Source organism: Cheilinus undulatus, linkage group 9 (genome assembly GCF_018320785.1).
Source record: "Cheilinus undulatus linkage group 9, ASM1832078v1, whole genome shotgun sequence".
NCBI lineage: Eukaryota > Metazoa > Chordata > Actinopteri > Labriformes > Labridae > Cheilinus > Cheilinus undulatus.
The window spans coordinates 31,170,344-31,190,093 of NC_054873.1; the positions used below are offsets into that span (position 1 = coordinate 31,170,344).

Sequence of the window (19,750 nt, forward strand, 5' to 3'; positions counted from 1 at the left end):
ATTTATATCAGAATTTCAGTAGTTAATTGTCATTAAACTCCCTTTTTTTCTGCATTTTGGAATTCCACTATTTTGCATTTATAGCAGATTTTTGTTCATTTTGGATTTTTTGTACTGTCTAAAACAGTAATTGGCCTCCTGTGGAGCCAGTTGGTGGATCAAACTCATGCCAAGGCTGGTTGGAATAAGTGCAAAAACATCTTCTCTGCCAAGAAAGGCTTTCTGTGTAATTCTTTGCGCCTTTTTTAATAAACAAATGCTGCGCAGATCTGATAAAACTGCTGCTATACTATAGCTTAATTCAAGCTAATTGCTACACTAGTGGCAGTCATTGTTTGCAGTCCAACTAAACCAAACCCATAGCTACTGCCTAGTTCTCCTCAAATGCCGCTGATCGGTCTGATTTCTCCTCAGATGGATCAATATTATTTCAGATTGGAGCTTTGCAAGATGACAAATGGAATATGACCAATCCATCTGCTTTACAAGGTTAGTTTAGTTCTTCTCAGAGCATAAATGCAGCACTACCTTCTTCACTATTGTCAAGTTTTAGCTCTTCCCAACAAGCCAACTGGACCTCAAAGATGTTGAAAAAAAAATACACCAGTTACTTTATTAATATTTAAGACTCTGTGTCAATGCCCAACAATCAATTTTTAAAATCTTACTGTCTTTCATTCTTAGTCAGTTTTTACCAGTAGCCAGTCTGAGGCCTCCCTCGCACCCTTTTCACTTTCTTTAGTAGACAGATACAACAGAAGTGTAAGTTCTGTGCTGCTAACATCAGCTAGCTCTTAAAATCAGCGAAAAATGTTTTAGTTTAACATTCTGACAGACTATCAGTATTGTTTATAAAGTAAGTGAGTCATTCAGCCTGTGCTGTCTTTACTTACAGTAAGTGTAAAGATGTGCTTGGATGTTATAATCTCCCAGGTTGAGAAGAAGGTTGATCAGATCTATTCAGAGTGCATCTCATTTAGAAGACCTGTGTTCCTCCACTATCATCAACAATAAGGCTTTAGATTTATTATTACATTATTTTATTACTTGTAACTTCCTGAATAAGTTAAGAATAACAAATGTGATCTTTGTTCCTGTTAATTCTTTTAAGAAAATATTTTCAAAATGTCACAAAATAAAGCTGCATTATCTTAAACTATTGGTGCTTTTTAATATCAAATAATTTCAGCATCTTAGTGTACAACATTGTCTCATTAGGACCTGATACAAGCACCCTTCTGTAACAAACAGGAAATATATTGTGACTCAATCTGAATAATGAGGACTCTGTAAAGACATAAAACACAGTTTTTTTTCAGTTAAAATACTAAGAGTTTGGTGGTATATATTAAAATGGAAAACATTTTACTTCTAAAAATCATTATCCTTTGATATTATGGCTGCTCACTGCACTGCCCTTTTGTCAATCCTTCCATTTTTTTCTATAAATATTATATACTGTTCTGCTGCACTGACAGGCTGGGGACAGAAGGTGAAATCAATCATGCCCTGCCCCGCCCTCCACATCCACATCACACTGACACAATCAGATGAAAATGGAGAAATAAGGTCAGAGTTGTTATAATGATAACGTACAAACAGATTATGTGTTTGGCCAGACTTCAACCACCCTTCAAACTAGCCTGCACCCTCTTCTACGAAACTTCCCCGAGCTGTCAACACTTGGGTACAGATCATCTCTGAGGGAAAATCAACAGATGAAAATTCAAAAATCAGCCTTGCGTGTCATCTGTACAAATGAACCGGCCTTCGCAGCAATGGAAAACGCCTGCATCTGACTTTTGTTGTCCTATGAATATATTCATATAATCTCAGTGTGAGGGGGTTGTATGCATTACTCACTGTCAGCATGTATTACTCCATGATGATTTACATAACTCATTGGATATAATTTTTCCACAGGTCGATTCAAACAGCACAGCTCTGTGCTGTGGACACACTCTTGCTTTCACTGCATGCCCATAAATTGATCCAGTCCAAGATAATTGCTTTGCCACTTCCACTGACACGAGTAGAAAAGTGTGCATGAGTGCAAATCTGTGCATGCTGTAATTCTATTACATGACTGTATGAATGTGTGTGTGTGTCTTTCAGGGGTAAAAGCACTCTGCAGTTGGGGAGTAGAAGTGAACCAGAAGCGGAGGAGTAATCCCCTCCAGTAGTGCTTTGTTCCATCAGCAGGACAGAGTGGGATCTACTTCATACTGGCAGGAGGAGCTGGGGTCGCTCTGCATGGCTGCTCGAGCTGACGGCAAGGACGGGGAACGAGGCCACTGCTCAGAAACCTGCTGATGCTAACCTCTTTCAAGATAAGTAGATTCTGCAGATGAAAAGATCACATTAAGATGAGGAAATGTTATCTATACAACAGATGCAGCTTAAAGAGATAAACAATAAGGAAGTTTGACTCAGCTCAGAAGGCTAAGACATGATCCAAGTCTCCAGCAACACTTTCAATAATAATGTGAAAACTTGTTCGACTCACAGTATTTAGCTTCTCTCTCTTGCTAACTTCAAGTGGATGCTGTGATCTGAAACCCATACAATGAACAACAAACAACAAGCTGCAGAAAAGAGCGAGATTTGGGACAAATCCTGCTGTGCGTTTCAGAAGCGAGACATAGCTTCTCATCTGCTCCACTGGGATTGGACTAATGCAGAGGACCAAAGTGTTTGGACAAACGGGGAGAGGAGGGAGCAGGCTGAAGATTTAGGATTGGTCCCTCTCTGAAGCTTTAGAGTTCCATCATTAAATCTGGGCAACCATGTTTAATGCGATCAACAAACACCGCAAGGGAAGTGCATGAATCGCTGAGGGCAAGTCAACAAGCATTGTATTAGCAACAAATACGAGCTGAAGTGGCTGCGGAGCTGTACCGACTGGACCTTGAAAAGCAGCCATAGCAGCACAGCTTGTGTACCCAAGCAAGCAAAAAAAGAGCTCTTTCACATCTTTGCAAAATGCTTGCACCAGTGCTTCAAACCTTTATATAATTGGTTTATACGGCAAATAGATCAGTTGAAAGCTGTACCAAAATATATTTCATTTCTTACTGTATCATTTTCTATCAACTATTTATTTACTCTCTTTAGCTCTTTCAGAATTCAAACTCAAGGGTGAACCAGGGTTTTGGCTAAAAAGAAAATCCTAGGCCCATTACCTGTTCTCATTACGCTGTGTGTATCTTGGCTGGGGGTCTGCATCTCCATCATTAACGTCGTAGCTGGCCTCAGGGTCCTGAGAGAGACATGAAAAGCTGTCAACACAGAAGTTGCATCACTTTCCCTTCACGCTCTGGTTGAACTTTTTCTTGGACTTTTTTCAGCCGTAAAGACTGTTTTCAAATGAAGAGTCTGCATTTTTCCCTTACATAATTGGTGATGAGGTCAGGATGGTCTTTCTCGATGCCGTCATCCAGGATTGTCACCACTACACCTCTGCCCGTGTAACCTAGAGCCCAAGCTTCCTTGGTATTCAAGTCTTGATGTGTTGGTGTGGACTGAAAGAGACACAGAGCCTTAGTTCAGCTGTCAGTCTGCTATGACTGACACTTCACAGACAAACTGAAAAGGTGAAAAAAGCTGAAATCATCCCCAAAGACCTTTTTTTACTTGCTGCAAAATGTCATGTTCACAGAGAGAACCAAAACGCTCTGTTCACAAATAAACAATGTGACATAAAAGGAAAGAGCAGAGGTGCTTCATGGACACTAAAAATCCAATTTTAACACGTCAACCTGACGTGTGTGAGCTTCCTGCTTTAGTTGTGTTGTCAGAAAGAAGACAGGAAACTTGTTGAAGGTCCATGGTAAGGATGAAAAATATCTGTGAACTTCAAGATGAGAAGGGGAGCAAATATCAGGAGCAACAGCATGCTTTGTATAAATTAAAGGCTAAAGGGTATCTATACAGTTGAAAGTATAAGAGGTGAAAAGATGGTTATAGATAAATAGGCAGATGCAGCAGGGGAAGACTTCAGACAGACAGACTTATCTATTCCCTCCTGTTTCCTGCTAAGATTCTGCCGCAAGGCAAAACTCTAGCATGTGCACTTCTGTGAGGATGCTGGGGTGTTAAGTAGCTAAAACTCCTGGATGTTGCTTTTGAACTGTCACAGATGACATTCAACACTAAATCTGGTATTCAGTATAAAGGATGCACTCAGATAAATCAATACAGAGTGAAAGCACTCTGAATACAATCAACTGATTTTACAAAAGAAAGAAGTGTCAGCACTGAAGGTATATTCTATAGAATAAGCCTTTTTTGTGTGGTGTTTAACTCGATGCTTTGTAGGATGTGTTAAATAAGAGTAAAAAGGGTTTAAGTTATCAGAAGATTAGAGGTCTAATGCTGAGCGGCAGTGCTGCCTTCACAACTTCTATTCACTGGTGATTTATGTCTGGGATAGTCAATGTTGTCATTAATCCGCTGCCCTGACAGAGGTTTTGTGCATATAAAGAAGAAAAAAGCAAAGATTAGGGCAAATTGAAGCATCTCCAAGAGAAGCTTTGAATAAAAAACAGACAGAGCCAGGACCGTTCGCTATCAATGTTTCACAGGTGATACAGCTCAGTGGTGGATCCGTCCTGACACTTAATTCTACATTCAACACAGCATCCCTGGATGCATTGTATTACACGGTTCGCCTTGTGTTGGTGGTGAAGCTGATGTAACCAAGGCCTGAACGACAGCAATTCAATTTATGCTTATCTGACTGACCATAAGGGAATAAATAACTCCTGCAACTGCCATGATGAATACATCTTCAGATTAGGTGTCCTTTTCAGGGCTGCAGCTATCAGGGCTCAGTGAGGGCTAAATAAGAGACGTTCAAGATTTCACATCAAAATGTAAGAAAAGTGGGGAAAAAAAGTTACCAAATCTCACAGTATAAAAAAGGTCTTTTTGGTTGCTTCATGAGTGGAATACTAAACACATGGAAAATCAATATGTACACTTTTTTTTTTAAATTTCTGACTACAATTACGTAGCGTTTATACGACCAGCATACGACTACATTTTTTTCCCCACTTTTCAAATGAACTCACGCTGACTGTGTGACTGAATTCTCAATGATAAAAGATAAATAAGGCTTTAAAGATAGGAGAGCATCACACACCAGGTACCACTGCTTAGGAAAATCAGGGTCTGTTGGGTCTTCGTAGATATCTCTCTTCTTCCTCTTTTTCACCACCTGCTGCTCCACCCACAGGACCTGGGGTGCCCAGACACGCACACACAGAGACACACACACACACAGAAAAAAATCTCATAGTTTATATGATTATTTTCACATGATATTAAGTCATTACAAATGTTCTAGTCCCAGACGATATTGTCGCGTCCTGTAGTTTGCAGAAAACACGACCCCAGCTGTGTTCAAAAAGTAATAACTAGAAAGAGAGGCAGAGATGTGCAGCAAATCTAATTTGTCTCATTCCTGAGATGTAGAGGAAAAGTGGCTAGTGTACAGTGTGCTGAAGTAGAAGCCTTTGAAGTCCTGGAGGCTGCAGGGATATGCACAGCATGGAAGGGGTGGGTGACACTAATTGCTAATATCACACATAGTTAATGTCATTTAAAAGTTTTGTTTCTGAAGTTACAGAAAACAGTTCCAAACATCCTTGCCAAAAGCCACACAATACAAATCATTAATGTCTGTCAGCTTGCCAGACTGTGCACTGCACTACACTTTTCCCTGTTCTTCTTTCCTGCTAGTATGTCTTTGTTTCTGACAGGTACTTTGGCACTGTGAGCATGACTGAGAGTAAAATTACCCAATAATATTTTCATAGTATTAAGAGAAAAAAATAAAGTAGTGAGGGGGCACACAACAGATTGAGCTTTTTATGTCACTGGCTAATACATATACAGTCCCTTTAAAAGTATTCACCCCCTAGGATAAGTGACTGTAGGCACCTGTGTCTGGAAGGTCCAGTCACTGGTCAGTCAGTGTTCCTGGCTACCATTACACCATGAAGACAGAAGAACACTCCAAGCAACTCAGAGAAAAGGTCATTGAAAAGTATTTCATAAGATGGATACATTTGACATTATGTTCTATAAATCTTTTTCACTTCGGCATTAAAGAGTTTTTTATATATATTTTTGGACCAAAGAAATAAACTAAATTGACAACGATTGATTTACAAAATCAATAGAAGGGTTTAACACCCAAGAGTTGTGTCTCCTGCAAATGTAGCAGCTACAAATCCACACATCCATGTCACTGTCAGAGCCCTGACACAGATGAGATTAAAAAAATGACTCAAGTCAATTGAATCTTTATCCCAGGCAAATCCAAGGAAGAAACTGCAGCACATGAGTCACTTTTTGCAGCTTATTAGTACATTGAATCATCTTTTAATGTCTCTGGTCCTTTTCTAAGGGCACTGACCTCCACCTATGAGGGGACCTTAAGCACAGGAGACCCCGTATTTGTCACCTTTATTTTCACAGTTGTAATACTGGAGTTTCACTTGCATATGTCAACTGAGCATTTGCTGTGAAAGCTGAGTAAAACAGGATAAGGTTACAAATGCCTCCACAAAATTGTGAAGACAAGTACTACCTGTCTGCTGCTCATTTACTGTGAAGTTTGGGAGCTCATTAAAATTTTTCACTGCTCTGTCTCCATGAGGATCATGCAGTATTAATCTAAACTCAGAGCGCAGTAAACATGCTTCCATGTTTTGCCACAATTTAAACAATTTGCATAGATTTTGTGAAACCTGAGCAGATACGTTTATCTTCTAAGGCAGTATAAGCAAACAGCTGTAGTGTATTATTACAGTTCATGTTAAATACATCCTCAGCTAAATTCTTGCTTCAAGTAATCCCACTTTTGTGCGAAGAACACGAGCACATTGTGCCAAAACCTTTCAACTTCAGATTCAGAAGTACAACTTTCATATAAGTTTTAAGTTCTTTTTCGTTCTGCTCTCTTGTTGCTGTCAGAGTTGTTTGTAGTGGCGAGGTTTCTTTCCTTGCTTATTTCATGATTACACGCTCCTACAAAGCACCCGGCCTGAATAACATCACACTGAGCTATGGAGAGTTGTTTCGCTCCTAACCTTGTTAAAAACTTTGCCTCAGAGAATCAAGCCATTAACCTTATGCAACTGACCCTAGACTAATTAACATTTATCTCATTTCATAACATTTATAACTGCACAAGGCCGACCTCAATGCACTACTGCATGCTGTGCAACACATTATTATCGGAGCAAATTACAAGTGAAAGCATGAACCAGGCCATGGCCTTTGTAAAGCCATCCACTATCAGAATCAAAGTCTAAAAAATATAACCATATTATAACTACCTTATATGCTTGCTAATACCAAATCACCTCAGAAAAAGTGTCATTCAGGGTGACAGAATTATTAAAACTCTTCAAGTATGAAAAACGGAGGGATTATTTGTGCATAGTCATGAAAGACAAAAAGTAACCTCGCATTTTAGCCACATTGCCAAGCTCTCTGTCTCAAGTACATCAAGGTTTAGTCAATAACCCTGTAAGACCAAGTTGAAACAAATAAGAGCACAGAAAAGCACAATAAGCATGGCCTCGAGGTCTAGGCCGAGGACAAAGAGCAGCTGAAACAACTGCAATATTGCAATCATGAGACGAGAGGGAGTTGTGCACATGGCCTGAGTTGGTAATCCACTTGAGTAATAAACGATTTGTTCCATCTCTTGCATGGTGTCCTGAGGGCCTTCCTGTTTGATGACTAAGAAGAAGCCGTGCTGGTATTGTTTGTGACGCCGAGAGAGAGTGGTGGAGGGGAAAGCTTGTGCTTTGATCTGCTAATCTGTGTTTCCAGACTACATGGAAAAATGTATTCGGATGAGCCTGATGATAGTATGTAAAATGATCAAAAGTAACAATGCAATGTTTTGTTTTTGTATACCAAATGTATTGAGTTCTTCCTCTGTGTCATACACCTCTATTGATTTCCAAATTCATCCATGAGCAACACAAGTGAATTGTGGGATAGGGCTGAGTCATAATTTTCAAATATTCGAATAGACGTAAAAAAAAATCCCATGCAGGTTTTAACTCAACTTTAAATGTTTTTCCCCATTACTTTTACTGCTGTTGAGCACAACAACCATCAGACTGTGGCAGTATCATCAGAAATGTGTTGCTAAATGCTACTTAATACCAATAGAGGAAAAACCGGATTAGAGTCAGGTGACACAGCAGTAGCATTACTGACTGAAAAGACACTAAGTAACTAGCTCAGCATCTCTTAACCTAGATGATCTATTAAACCTTGCGTTGTTTAGGAAGTAATCAATTACACAGTCTCTACTACTTACTAATGTCAGGTGAAATACTGTATACTAATACATTATAAATGTGATACAAAATATGGACACAAATGCTGTGATGGCTGTTTTGAAATACACATCCCATTGCTGAAATTAAAAAGCCAATAAAAAGCAGCCAACACTGAACTGTCTGATGGAGCAGGGGCTTCAGATCTAAACACTAATACGGATGGGAAAGTCTATCTGCTGCCAGCAAGACTGAAAGCAAACATACTGGTTTATTTCAGGTTTCTTTAAACTGCAGGAAGTTAGGAGTTGGACATAAAACAAGGTGAAATACTGCAGCAACACAACAAACCTCCATCTACACATGATAAGACATCATTCTTATCAGTCGACCCGACTAATATGGATAACTGTGGGCCGATGTCAATGTTAAAGACAATCACAATCTATTTTATAAACAATCATGAAATAATTGATTATAGTTACTGTTTTTAAGTTCCAGAGTGAAGTCCCAGTGTTATGGTTTAGCTGGTTTTGGAATAATAGACACTCTGTTTAACACTTTATCCTGCCGCTCACTTCAAGATAACAAGAATTCATCAATTCAGATTCCCTTCATATTTGCCTCTAAATCTTACATTATTTTCATGAATGTTACTAGGAATTAGTCTGAGGAGTCATAAAGTACATTTAGAGAGATTTATATGAGAAAGGAAAATAAAGGTGACTTTGCATATGCTTGGTAAAAACAATACAAATGATGAAGGATTATGAATTGTGCTTTGTGACCCTGCAAAAGCGTTCCTCGTATTAAAGTCTCTGAAAACCAAACAATAGCAATTCATGTGAGAAATAACCAGCCCTACTGATGGAAAAATCATGAAACAGTAATTCTGTGATGGCTTATGACATGTCATGTCATGATATCTGATGAACCAAACATCCTTAAATGCCCCTGAAAAGGTGTTGCAGTAGATGTTTTTTACTTTGTTTACTGCAAGTTCATGTTTCCCTCATTCATGTCTTAAGCAGCACCATGGCACATCATGGAGAAGAGACCTAATGGGAAACATTTCAGGGAAAATCTGTTTGGAAAACAGTTATTTTTTAAATGAAATATTAAAAATTGGCAACACAGGTTAAAAATTTGCATCACTCATGTAGGATGATATAAAATTGATACATTATCCTTTCTTGTTGCTTTGCTTTAATGTAGTTTTACTGTTTCTGTTTTCCCTTCTCTTTCTGTTATAGATATGTTTTAAATGTGTTTAATTGATTTTAATTGTGCCACCTTGCTTAAAAGCATTACCTTGTTTTAAACGACACATGCAAGTCAAAAACAAATTTGTCTCCTCTAATCTTACTGTGGCAGAGTCCTATATTTCTTAGTTAATCCTCCTCATATTATTTTGCTTTCACAGATTAGAGCTCCAAATTTAGAGCACAGCACTCCAAAGAGGGCTAGCATGACACATTTGAGAGGCACCAGATGATATTAGACTTTCGCTTAATATTTTCCTCATGAATTACTCGATATTAAAAGAATCACCTTTTCAGACTGAAACAAAAACCAACAGGTACTAGAAACTAGTGGTGAGGACTTCTACCTTAAATATTGCAGCTGCAGCAAAGGTACTGTCTAAAAAGTCCTTTCTTTGATTTATATTTAAACATCATCTTCAGTAGGAACCAAAAACCCGAGGACTGAGCGCAGTAGATAAGCAGTAAAGTCAGACAATATTTGGAGATAAACAAATGCATTGTTGGAATTTTCTCCTCTCATGGGATTTGTTGACAAAAGAAAAAATACAGAAAATCACAGGCTTTATCTTTTAACAAAAAAAAGCCTCAAAGGAGAAAAGGCAAAATGCACTCTCGCAGCCAGAGACAAACCCTGGTGCAAAAACTGCGAGAGAAAAGAAAGGGAGAGAGGGAGATGTCGGGCAAGGTCCCTCTGAAACCCAGCATGCAGTAAGCTGCCTTATGCCGAGGTTTGTACAAAACCCAACAGCAGCCACCCCAAAACAAATCGATTCTTCCCCTCATAGAGAAGGTAGAGTGGGGTGTGGAGGGAAAAATGACAAGCAGCCCTCACAAGCTTGTGTGGCTGCCAGTGTCGTCTTGCTGCTTTGCGATTATTCAAAGGGTCTGATGATAAGCAGCATGTTAGCAGAGGCAAAGATACAATGGGGGTAATGTGTGAAACGGCAGCAGGATTACAGAGAGGAAACACTATAACAAGCTCAAGCAAAGCACTGACTAATCCAAATCCAACCATTATGTTTTCACTGTCTTTTTAAATCAGCTTTCTTTCAACCAGGTGAAGCGGAACCTTTCTTTTACCCTCTTCCAGGGACCAGATGATCTCGCTCACACACGCATGAATATCCCAACGAATACACATTAATAAACACATGTAAACACAAACCCACTCACTTATGCTGCGGTGGGTTTTGGCAGTGGCTGTGCTTCGCCTGAGGTTCGGACTGTTTCTGGTTGTGTGGGTGGGAAGGTAACCTAGGGACAAACTGTTGCTCCTTAGCCAGAAAACCTGCTGCCCTGAATTGCTGCTGGTTCATGCAGGATGTTAGCTTAAACCACTCGCTGAGATGATCCTGTGAGATGGAATCTCTTCAGTCAAAAATGTCTTTATCTTCCTCGCTCTGCTGCGAAGGCTTCAGATTTAAATTCAAGATGTTTTGCTCTGGTTCAGATTGCCAAACAGCATATACAGTATTAAGGAAATGCTCAATCTCAACGCACAATAAATCTCTCCTTTCCATTTTCCAGATTAATTCCAGGCCTTGCCAGCTGCTAATTATGCGCCCATTCCTTTTCCTCTGACTTTTCCTTATTAGTTTAGTTGTTCTGCAAACATTTTGTTCTGCCTCCTTTCCCTCAACAATGCATACAACTCTAAAATCCACTATAGCAAGTCATTAAATCCTCTTCTGTAAGAATGACTAAATCCCTGCCAATCCCTGCCTCTGTCAGTGCTCATACTAAATCCTATTAGTTGTAGATTTTGGAGCTCTCCAAACAAATCTTATAAACATTTGAGTTCCAGTTCCGTCCCTTCTCCCACAGACACCTGTACCTTAAGGGTTGTTAGCATCCTTTTAGCTTGACCCCTGACATCACTGGCCTCAGTGAGTGTCACCATGTCTCACTAATGATGACTTGGGCCTTCAGCGACTGTCAGACCACATCAGTCCTCGGTAAGCCAGCTTGATACGGGCTGGAGAAAAAGCCAGACAGCAGTCCTTGGGCTCTGCTTGCTACAATATGACCCCAGTCTGTTTTCCACCTTGTGACTGCCCTCTTTTTAGCACCAGTCAGGTACCCTTAAGAGGCTTTTAAATAGCAGCAATTACCAACGCTGCCTCCAGTGTTTCCAATGTAAACATTTCAGCAGTGTGCTGCTGAGTCAGGGGGCAGCAGCACTGAAAGAGAGGCTGCACAGTAATTTGCTGCGGCTGATGCTGCCTGGAATTTTTTTCCCAACTTTTGTAGCTCTGAGATATGTTTACTTTCTATGACAATAGACAAAATCCCTGGCATGATTTTTATGCGCATCACTATTGAGAGTTTAGGCAGATTCATTAACATATGAGCAGTCTGTACTCGAGAAAGAACAGAGTGTTATCTGACACATCTCATATCCTCCACACAGAGTTATGAGCTCTTCTTCAAGCAAATAGTACAGATTCCCTCAATGCAAAATGAATTTCATGTTTGTTTCACCTGTAGGGCTGTGCAATAGTGTCGAGTTCTTTCCCTTTTCCTTTCTTCAGTAAATATTCTTTGTGGTTTTCATTGGTACCTGCTTCTCTGTTTACATGTGGATTGTTGTTTTTTTATCAGCTGATTTTACTGTGAGAGGCAGCTAAATGTTTGCAGCACAACACTGTCTAGGACAGTGGTTCTCGACCTGGGGTCTGGGCACCCCTTAGGGGGCAGGACCCTATCTGCTCTAATGTTATCAAAATAATATGTACATATCGCTGCTGTTGGGCCAAAGCACCTATCTCCATAATGACCACTTTTCAGGAAAAAATAAGAATGCTGTATTTTTCATTTAGTTTAACACAGAATGGTCATAGACAGCATCTTTTTGACATTTTTATTGCTTGGTTTAAACCTGCTAACAGATATAAAAGGGTGACCAACAACAATGATCTGTGAAAAAAAAAACATTAACATAATTAAGAGTGGAGATATAAGGTTTTGGCCCAACACCAGCAATAAAGTTACATATCTTTAAACAGAAATAAAATGTGCAAAGATGTAGGGAAAACTTAAAAGATAAAAAGGAAGAAAATCTGTTTATTTTGAGCAAAAATAAAAAAACCTTGTGAAACAATCTATTTTTTTAGATCATAAAGTTGTAGATTTGCAAGAAAATGAACTCCGAATTTCAGTAAAAAAAAAATTGGAATATTACAAGAAAAAAACTGCTATATTCTCAGTTTGATAAGTCTTAAATTTTTTTTACATCTAGATTAAGCTCAAATTTCAAAAATGTACAAGAAGTCAAACTGAAAAAAACGTGGTTTGATTCTGGACTTTATGATCTTTAAAATTCTTTACAACTTTTACAGTCAAACATTTCTATTTATTTCTCATAAATCAGCTTTCTAAACCTGAGAATTTCACTACTTTGTTACTAGAGTGGCCCTAATACACTGCCATAATAATATTTAGATCTCTCTTCAAAAACAAGTTTATGCAGGCCTATTATGCTGGGATTTCAATTAACACATTTAACACTGATGCGTACTTTCTTCAAGTGGGTCCCTGGGGGGCTTTTCTTATACATGAATATGTATGAATATGGGGAGGGGGGTCTAGGGGAAAAGCTTGGGAACCAGTTGTCTAGGATACCAATGAGGGTCATATCATACTGCAATAATTCCCAACCTTTTTTCCTCAAAGCCCCTTCAACCTAACCTGACATACTAGATAAACTTTCATTGATCCTTGCATGGGATATATTTCACATCCATCTGGGCAACTGCCCATAGTGGTTGATTATCAGCCTGGCTGATTATTGATGCCAATATTCATGTAATGGATAATCAGTATCAGCATTTTATTTGACTGATAATTGGAGGTAATCAATTCATTCAATTGTATGCTACTTTGGTTCCACTGCAAGGTGTGTCTCTCCTTCTGGTTTTGTCTTAATTCTCTACAGTCTCACCTGATATCCTGTTCACAGCGTTATTTGGCTAGCTTGATATCTAACAACTACCAGCCAAGAAACACTGAGGCCTGGGTGGCACTGACACTGGGAGTGTAGGGTATCACTTCCTGTTTCCTGCTGCTACAGTTTTGCTCTGTGCTGTTTCTCTTGTTGTCGTTGTTGTTATCGATATTGGCCCTTGAAAAAAAAATGAGGGTCGATCTTTACTCATGACCCCCTTAGATTCCGTAAAGATCCACTTAGGGGGTCCTGAAACCAAGGTTGGGAACCGATCTCATACCGTAATATTGTTCCGTGGATTGAACATGTTCAGTTCAGCTAATTAACAAAAGTTTTCCCTTTTCCAGTTCAAACATGAATGAGCTGATGATCAGTTTCACATTTTTGCATTCAACACAGTAAAATGTTAATTAACTGAAGCTTCAGAGCAATTTAGATGATGAATACTAAGCAACATCTCTTGGCCTCATAAGCTTATCTGTGGATGAAAATAAAGTTGATAGCTTTCAAAAGGAACTAATATAGTATTGGTATGATATTTTTGCACAAAGACTACAAAATCTTTGTACTACTGTGTTCCTGAACAATGTGACCTGCCTGTGTGAATAGAGACATTCAGATTTTCCCTCCAACTCTACCTGTAACTTTTACAACCAGCCTGGTGCATGACATCAGGGTGAATTCAGAGCTGACTGGATGACCAGTGGTAAGAAATATTTTGATCTTTGCAGTGAAGCTGTTTCATACACCATACTAATTCATCTGCTCTTCAGTTTATATCGGAAAAACATTAAATTACACATAAAACTGATCTAACGAAAAAACTGTCATCAAAGCACTGAACTTAATCCAACGTTTCCATGTGTTCCACAGACCCCCTGCCATATCTGGTGTGACAGAGAATCTCTTTTCTGTGAAGTGCATGTGTGAACAAGAAACAAGGAAGATTTCAGGGGAAGCCAGTCTGAAGTGCTCTAGAAGCATGCTGTAAAAAGGCTAGACTTCATTAAATTATTCTTGCTTTAGTTAGTGAAATTATAAATGTAATTTGAAAACTGTACTTGCTTTGCTCCCTTAAAAGCGTCTGTGAAGTCATGAGGACTCGAATGATGTGAGCTTCTTATATCTAATTAACTACATTTTTTAAACAGACATGCCTTTGCATGTGTCCTCCTGCCCTTTCCTTAACAACACAGCGGCAGATTTATCTTTAAATTTCTCATCTAATAACTGTTTTTATGTGAAAGGAAATGGATTTTTAAAAGATGTTTTCTCAAGGATTATTTTTCTGGTAGTGCGAGGCGGCTAAAGTTGATGTGCTTTGATCTGAGGCCAAGTGCATGGCAGATATCTAATTTTATATAAGAATCAAAAACAACATGTTTTTCTGGTGTGAATTCAATCAGAGTATAGGCTGTTAAACAAAATTAACCAACATATTCAATCCCGGCCAGTGCATGGACGTCATTTTGTGAAGAACGCCAAGAACCTTTTAAATACAGAAACAGGTTTTTGTTATTCATGAAGGCTGATTTACAACGAGACTGACTAAGTGCTTTTCCCCTCCTCCACTCTCTCCTCTGGCTTCTAACGTCATTTTCAAAGTCACAGAATGTGAAAAAAAAGCTACTTGCTTTCTGCATAAGCTTTTTTATTTGCAACTTTGACAAGAGTATTTTTTTCTCTCGGCTTCAAGAAAAACAAATCAATAAAAGACTGTTTGTTTTTTAACCTATAACAAAGAGACAGTGGATACTGGCGGATCTTTCTTCTGGGCAAACATAGTATGGATATACGTGCTGTGATGTGAGACTGCTTATCTCCTCATTCCTAGCAAGAAAAAAATCCTTTATTTATGTTGGCATCTCTGTGCAGACTCAATTCTGTCTGGTATAGACAGAAACATTTAGTATACTCATAGGATGCCAGGTATAAATTGGTGGCTGGGCTGCGTGCAAAATGAGAACCAGATGTCCAAGAAAAGATGGTGTTCAGTCACTGAAAATGTTTTCTAATTTGTTTTTGGATGTCCTACTTATGAATGCCAATTTCCCCTCTGGTTAGAAATAAAGCAAAACCAAAGATTGTGAAAACTGGGAAAGAAGTGACAACAAAAAAAAAGCTGCTGTGTTCTTACACGGAATTTGTTTTGCATATTTACAGCGATGTGGCACCACTGATAGGGTCATGTGGACCGATAGGAGGATTGCTGTGGACTACAAAGAATACAGAGTTTGACAAGCTGTCATTGACACTGGCACCCGTACCTCTTTTGATATATACCTCCTCTTTGTGTAATCCAATCTGTCTTTTGGCCTTTTGTTGCCAACAGGGACTGCTGCAATGAGCTGTGTGAGAACTGACACTCGTCGTACCTGTGGTTCTCTTTGCAGTCTGATGTGCATACCCCTGTGGCTGGACAAAGCCCTCTTCTCCACTGCATGATGCCTGAAGTGATAATAATCTCCAAAAACCTGCAAACACAAAGAGGAAAAACACTGAGTTTACCTGCAGCAAAGTGACAGCAAGATAACACGCTGTGTTCATGAGGGCATTCTCAAGGACATTTAGACACAGTGTATAATGAAGAAAGTGCTTTAAAAGGCATGCACATATCCATTTAGCCAAAGGAGCCTATCATTTTCTGTCCACATTTAAAATGGAATGAGAAGCTATCACTACACTGGCTACCAGCCACATGAGAACCTTTTCTCTTTATCACAGAAAAAGCAGCCATTACCTGATCAGAACTTATAAAACGTTGCATGAATCTTAGCCACAGAAGTGCTGTAAAAACCACATGAGAGTAGTAGTCATTTAATGCTAACAAAATGGGTCTTTTATCATTGTTTAAATGAGGTGTTAAAGTTTCACTAGCCAGCACGGTGCAGATATCCATTTAAGGGCTTCAACAGACCAAAGATTCATGTTCTGCATTTTCACAAAGAATGATAAAGGAAGCTTCAGAAACCATGGAGCTTCAAAACAAAAAGAAACAGAAGCTAACCTAGAGGTGGAGGTGCTGATTGGAGAGAACGTCGGGTACGAGCATGCACAGATAGAGGTGTGTCAACATCAAGCAACAGATGGACAGCATCTTTCAAAAAACATTAGCTGCATCCATTAGAGGGGGAGTCACTTCAAAACCATTCAGTTTGCCGCTGTCTTTGTTCCCTCACACATATTGGGCATAAAAGAGCTTTTAAGGACAAGCGTATGGGTGACAGCTGTCACCAAACTGGCCTTAAACCTCAGGGAGAACTTTCTTTTTGTCAGTCCTGCTATTAAGTGACGCACTGAGCAATGTGTCCCCTTGTCACGGTCAAGGACGACTGACCTGAAAAGCAAGATTGAGCTTAAAAAATACAGACATCCTTGTAAAAAGTGTGACGACAGAAACATGTGAACAAAAGGTGGCTCAGCCACTCTACGCATGGGTTTATTCACCAGAGAGGGGCCTCCATTTGAAAAGGAAGTATTGCAATCTGTACAGTAGTGCCATTGGGGACTGGCTCACCTTCACAAGCCCAGTGGAGCGCAGGAAGAGAGAGGGGGGGAGGGACAAGAGGAGGGAGGCATGGAGACGAAGGGTTTGACAGGCGGACCAGGCAGGATGGATGTGTGTGAGGACGCAGAAGAGCAGACGCAGCAGGATGGAAGGCTCTCCTGGGGCCGCGGGCTGATTCTGCCGGCCGACTGTCTGTGCCTGAGCCATCCAGGCTGGAGGCTGGAGCTCACAGGCCTTTCTCTGGCAGAGTAGATATAAAGCTGCCAACCTGGTGCCAGCCAATTTCGCTCCATTTGTCAAATATTTGCAATTAAGACTTGATTGTTAAATCATTTTCTGTGATAATTTCCACATAAAAGGAGTGACCATTGGTCTTAAATTACTTGGCGCTCTAGAAAAATAATCTCTTTTCCCCCTGAGTTTGTGTTGCACATAATTATGAGCAGAAAAGATGAATAAGGCTGCTTTTGTGGGGGGACTGCTTTGCAGCATGACAATCCTTGAGTGATTAAAAATATGGCTACTGCAAGAGAAATTACTCCATAAAATTGGATTTCACAGACATCAGAACATGCAGGAAAAGGCAGTCCTATATGGCTGAAATATTTTAGTTAAGACAAGACGGGATGGTGGGTTTTATCGCTCTAACTGGATATTCTGTTCAGATGATGCTGGCTTTATGACATTTTCAGTGAATTAGACAATCAGTGCCTGACCTTACAGAGACCCTGTCTGGAGAGTAACGTAAAAGCCACGCAGGAGGAAATGGCCTGTGAATGATGCAAGATTGAGGTGTGATGAAAGATGTGACCCGAGAAATTAATGAGACCCAATTTCACATTGATTGCGACGGAGCAGAAAGCTAATTCGTGCAGCACTGGGGTGGCTTTTCTGTGGTACAAACCTATTTCCTAGAGTGCTGATGTCCTCATTTAGACCAAGAGTCTGTGGGTCTTGGGAAATTGAGATGGAGATAGAAATGTTGCTGTAGCTGCCCATAAGTGCGGCTGAGTCATGCCTCTCTTAAGTCCGAACCAGAATGAATCATATGGTGTGTGTATGTGTGCCAGCAGTGATAATTGAGAGCACTGGGGGTCATTAGTCACCCTGCCACTATGTTCCGAGTCTGCATAAGAGGCATATTGCCCTTTACACTCTTCACTGGGCAGTGCCAGAGGCTGCATTTTCAGACGCTTTTAACTTTTACTGTCTATAACTTCATGTAGATTGCATGCAAATCTTCAGAAACAGTCAATGTAACTTTATACACAGATTTCTCACAAGATAAGGCAGGAATCAAGTTTATAATAGTATTGGATTTTTCATTAGTTTTAATTTTTATTTTGTATTGACACTTTTTGAAATTTTAGTTGACACCTGATAAGTTTTTACTGAGTTAACTTAGTTTTTATTTTGTGTTTTTATTAATAGATTAGAGTTTGTTTTTCAGTAATGTTGAAATACTTGTCAGAGGAAAGTCCCAAAAGTGCCGGAAAAAGTAAACATTATATAATTTCTCTATTCAAATAGGCTTATCTTCATTTTTCAATTTCATTATTAAATACGATTTGGCCAAAAAATTACCTTTGTGTGGCCAATCACATCAGGTCATTTTACTCCTGAGGCTTAGGTGGCTGGGTAAAGGGTTGGGCGCTCCAAAAGACTTCAATAATAGAGGTTTAAGTAGACACAGGGTTCCTGTACTTTTTCTAAAAATCCAATTATAGACTTTCTGAGACCTTTAAAAGACCTCAGCTAAGAAAATTAAAACCACTTTTTGCAAGGTGTATGGTCAAAAATGAAATAATATGATTTCTTTGTACACCAGACCAGGGCTGAATTTTCTGATTTAATAAACTATTTATGAAATGTCAGATGGTACAGGGCAAAAATATTTTTTTTAGGTCATACAATGCCCAAATTTGACCATTTCTGGCACATTTAATGCCTCTATTCCATCAATGTCTTACTTTGATATAATTATAACACATTTATGCAGATGTGCTGAGCTGATTCTAAACAGTTCAACTATTAAGAGCAGAATAAAGCTTTTTGTCAGGGATGACATGTCACAATACTAGTGGGTTACACTGATTTTTAAATGGGCAACCTGGTGCCCTGTTTCACAACAGTACGCATTTATTAAATCACAGTGAGTTGAATAAAAACAGAGTGGTCTGGGGGTCCTTCCCCAGGAAATTAAGGACATTCAACACTGAATTCCCTGAATTATGGAGAATATTTATGCAACAAATTGTGAGGGAAGATGATTTAAACTGTACAAAATTGGCTAGATACAAAAATGAACATCATATATACTGGCAGAAATAAACAAATGTTCCATAATGAATAATCTTATAGGGTGAAGCATTAAGTTTGAGGAGTTTTATGCTGAATCAACAAATCTCAGTAGAAGTTTTCTGTTTTCTATTTCCTTAAACTTTACGGTGTGTTCTAGGGACCGAATATTTACTGTAGGTCTAAACTTAAGCTAGTTTAAATTTTTGCACTTGATAAGAACGTGTTCTTTGGGGGCAATCTCAATGACTTTGCCAGGATTTTACCAAGGACCCATATAAACCTCTTAATTAATTAAATCAAGTGTAAGCTGAAAAAAAAGGGTCACATTTTTTGTGCACTACACTATAGGTCTGTCAGCAGGTTGGTACAGTGTTGTTTGTAGCTCTTAAAAAAGGTACATAAAGCTTTGTTGGACTTAAGAGTTTCC

The 19,750-nt window shown here is 39.2% G+C and overlaps 1 protein-coding gene across 2 annotated transcripts in view; it reads right to left on the reverse strand.

Moving 5' to 3' along the window:
- furinb (furin (paired basic amino acid cleaving enzyme) b) overlaps nt 1–19,750 on the reverse strand; it is a 133,037-nt gene that overhangs the window by 61,320 nt on the left and 51,967 nt on the right. For both annotated transcript variants that reach the window (XM_041794889.1, XM_041794888.1), the window contains 4 exons: nt 15,890–15,988; nt 5,144–5,239; nt 3,393–3,521; nt 3,183–3,259 (listed from right to left, as the gene is read on the reverse strand). In XM_041794889.1, coding sequence (XP_041650823.1) covers nt 3,183–3,259; nt 3,393–3,521; nt 5,144–5,239; nt 15,890–15,988 — 401 coding nt within the window. The remainder of the gene's footprint in view (nt 1–3,182; nt 3,260–3,392; nt 3,522–5,143; nt 5,240–15,889; nt 15,989–19,750) is intronic.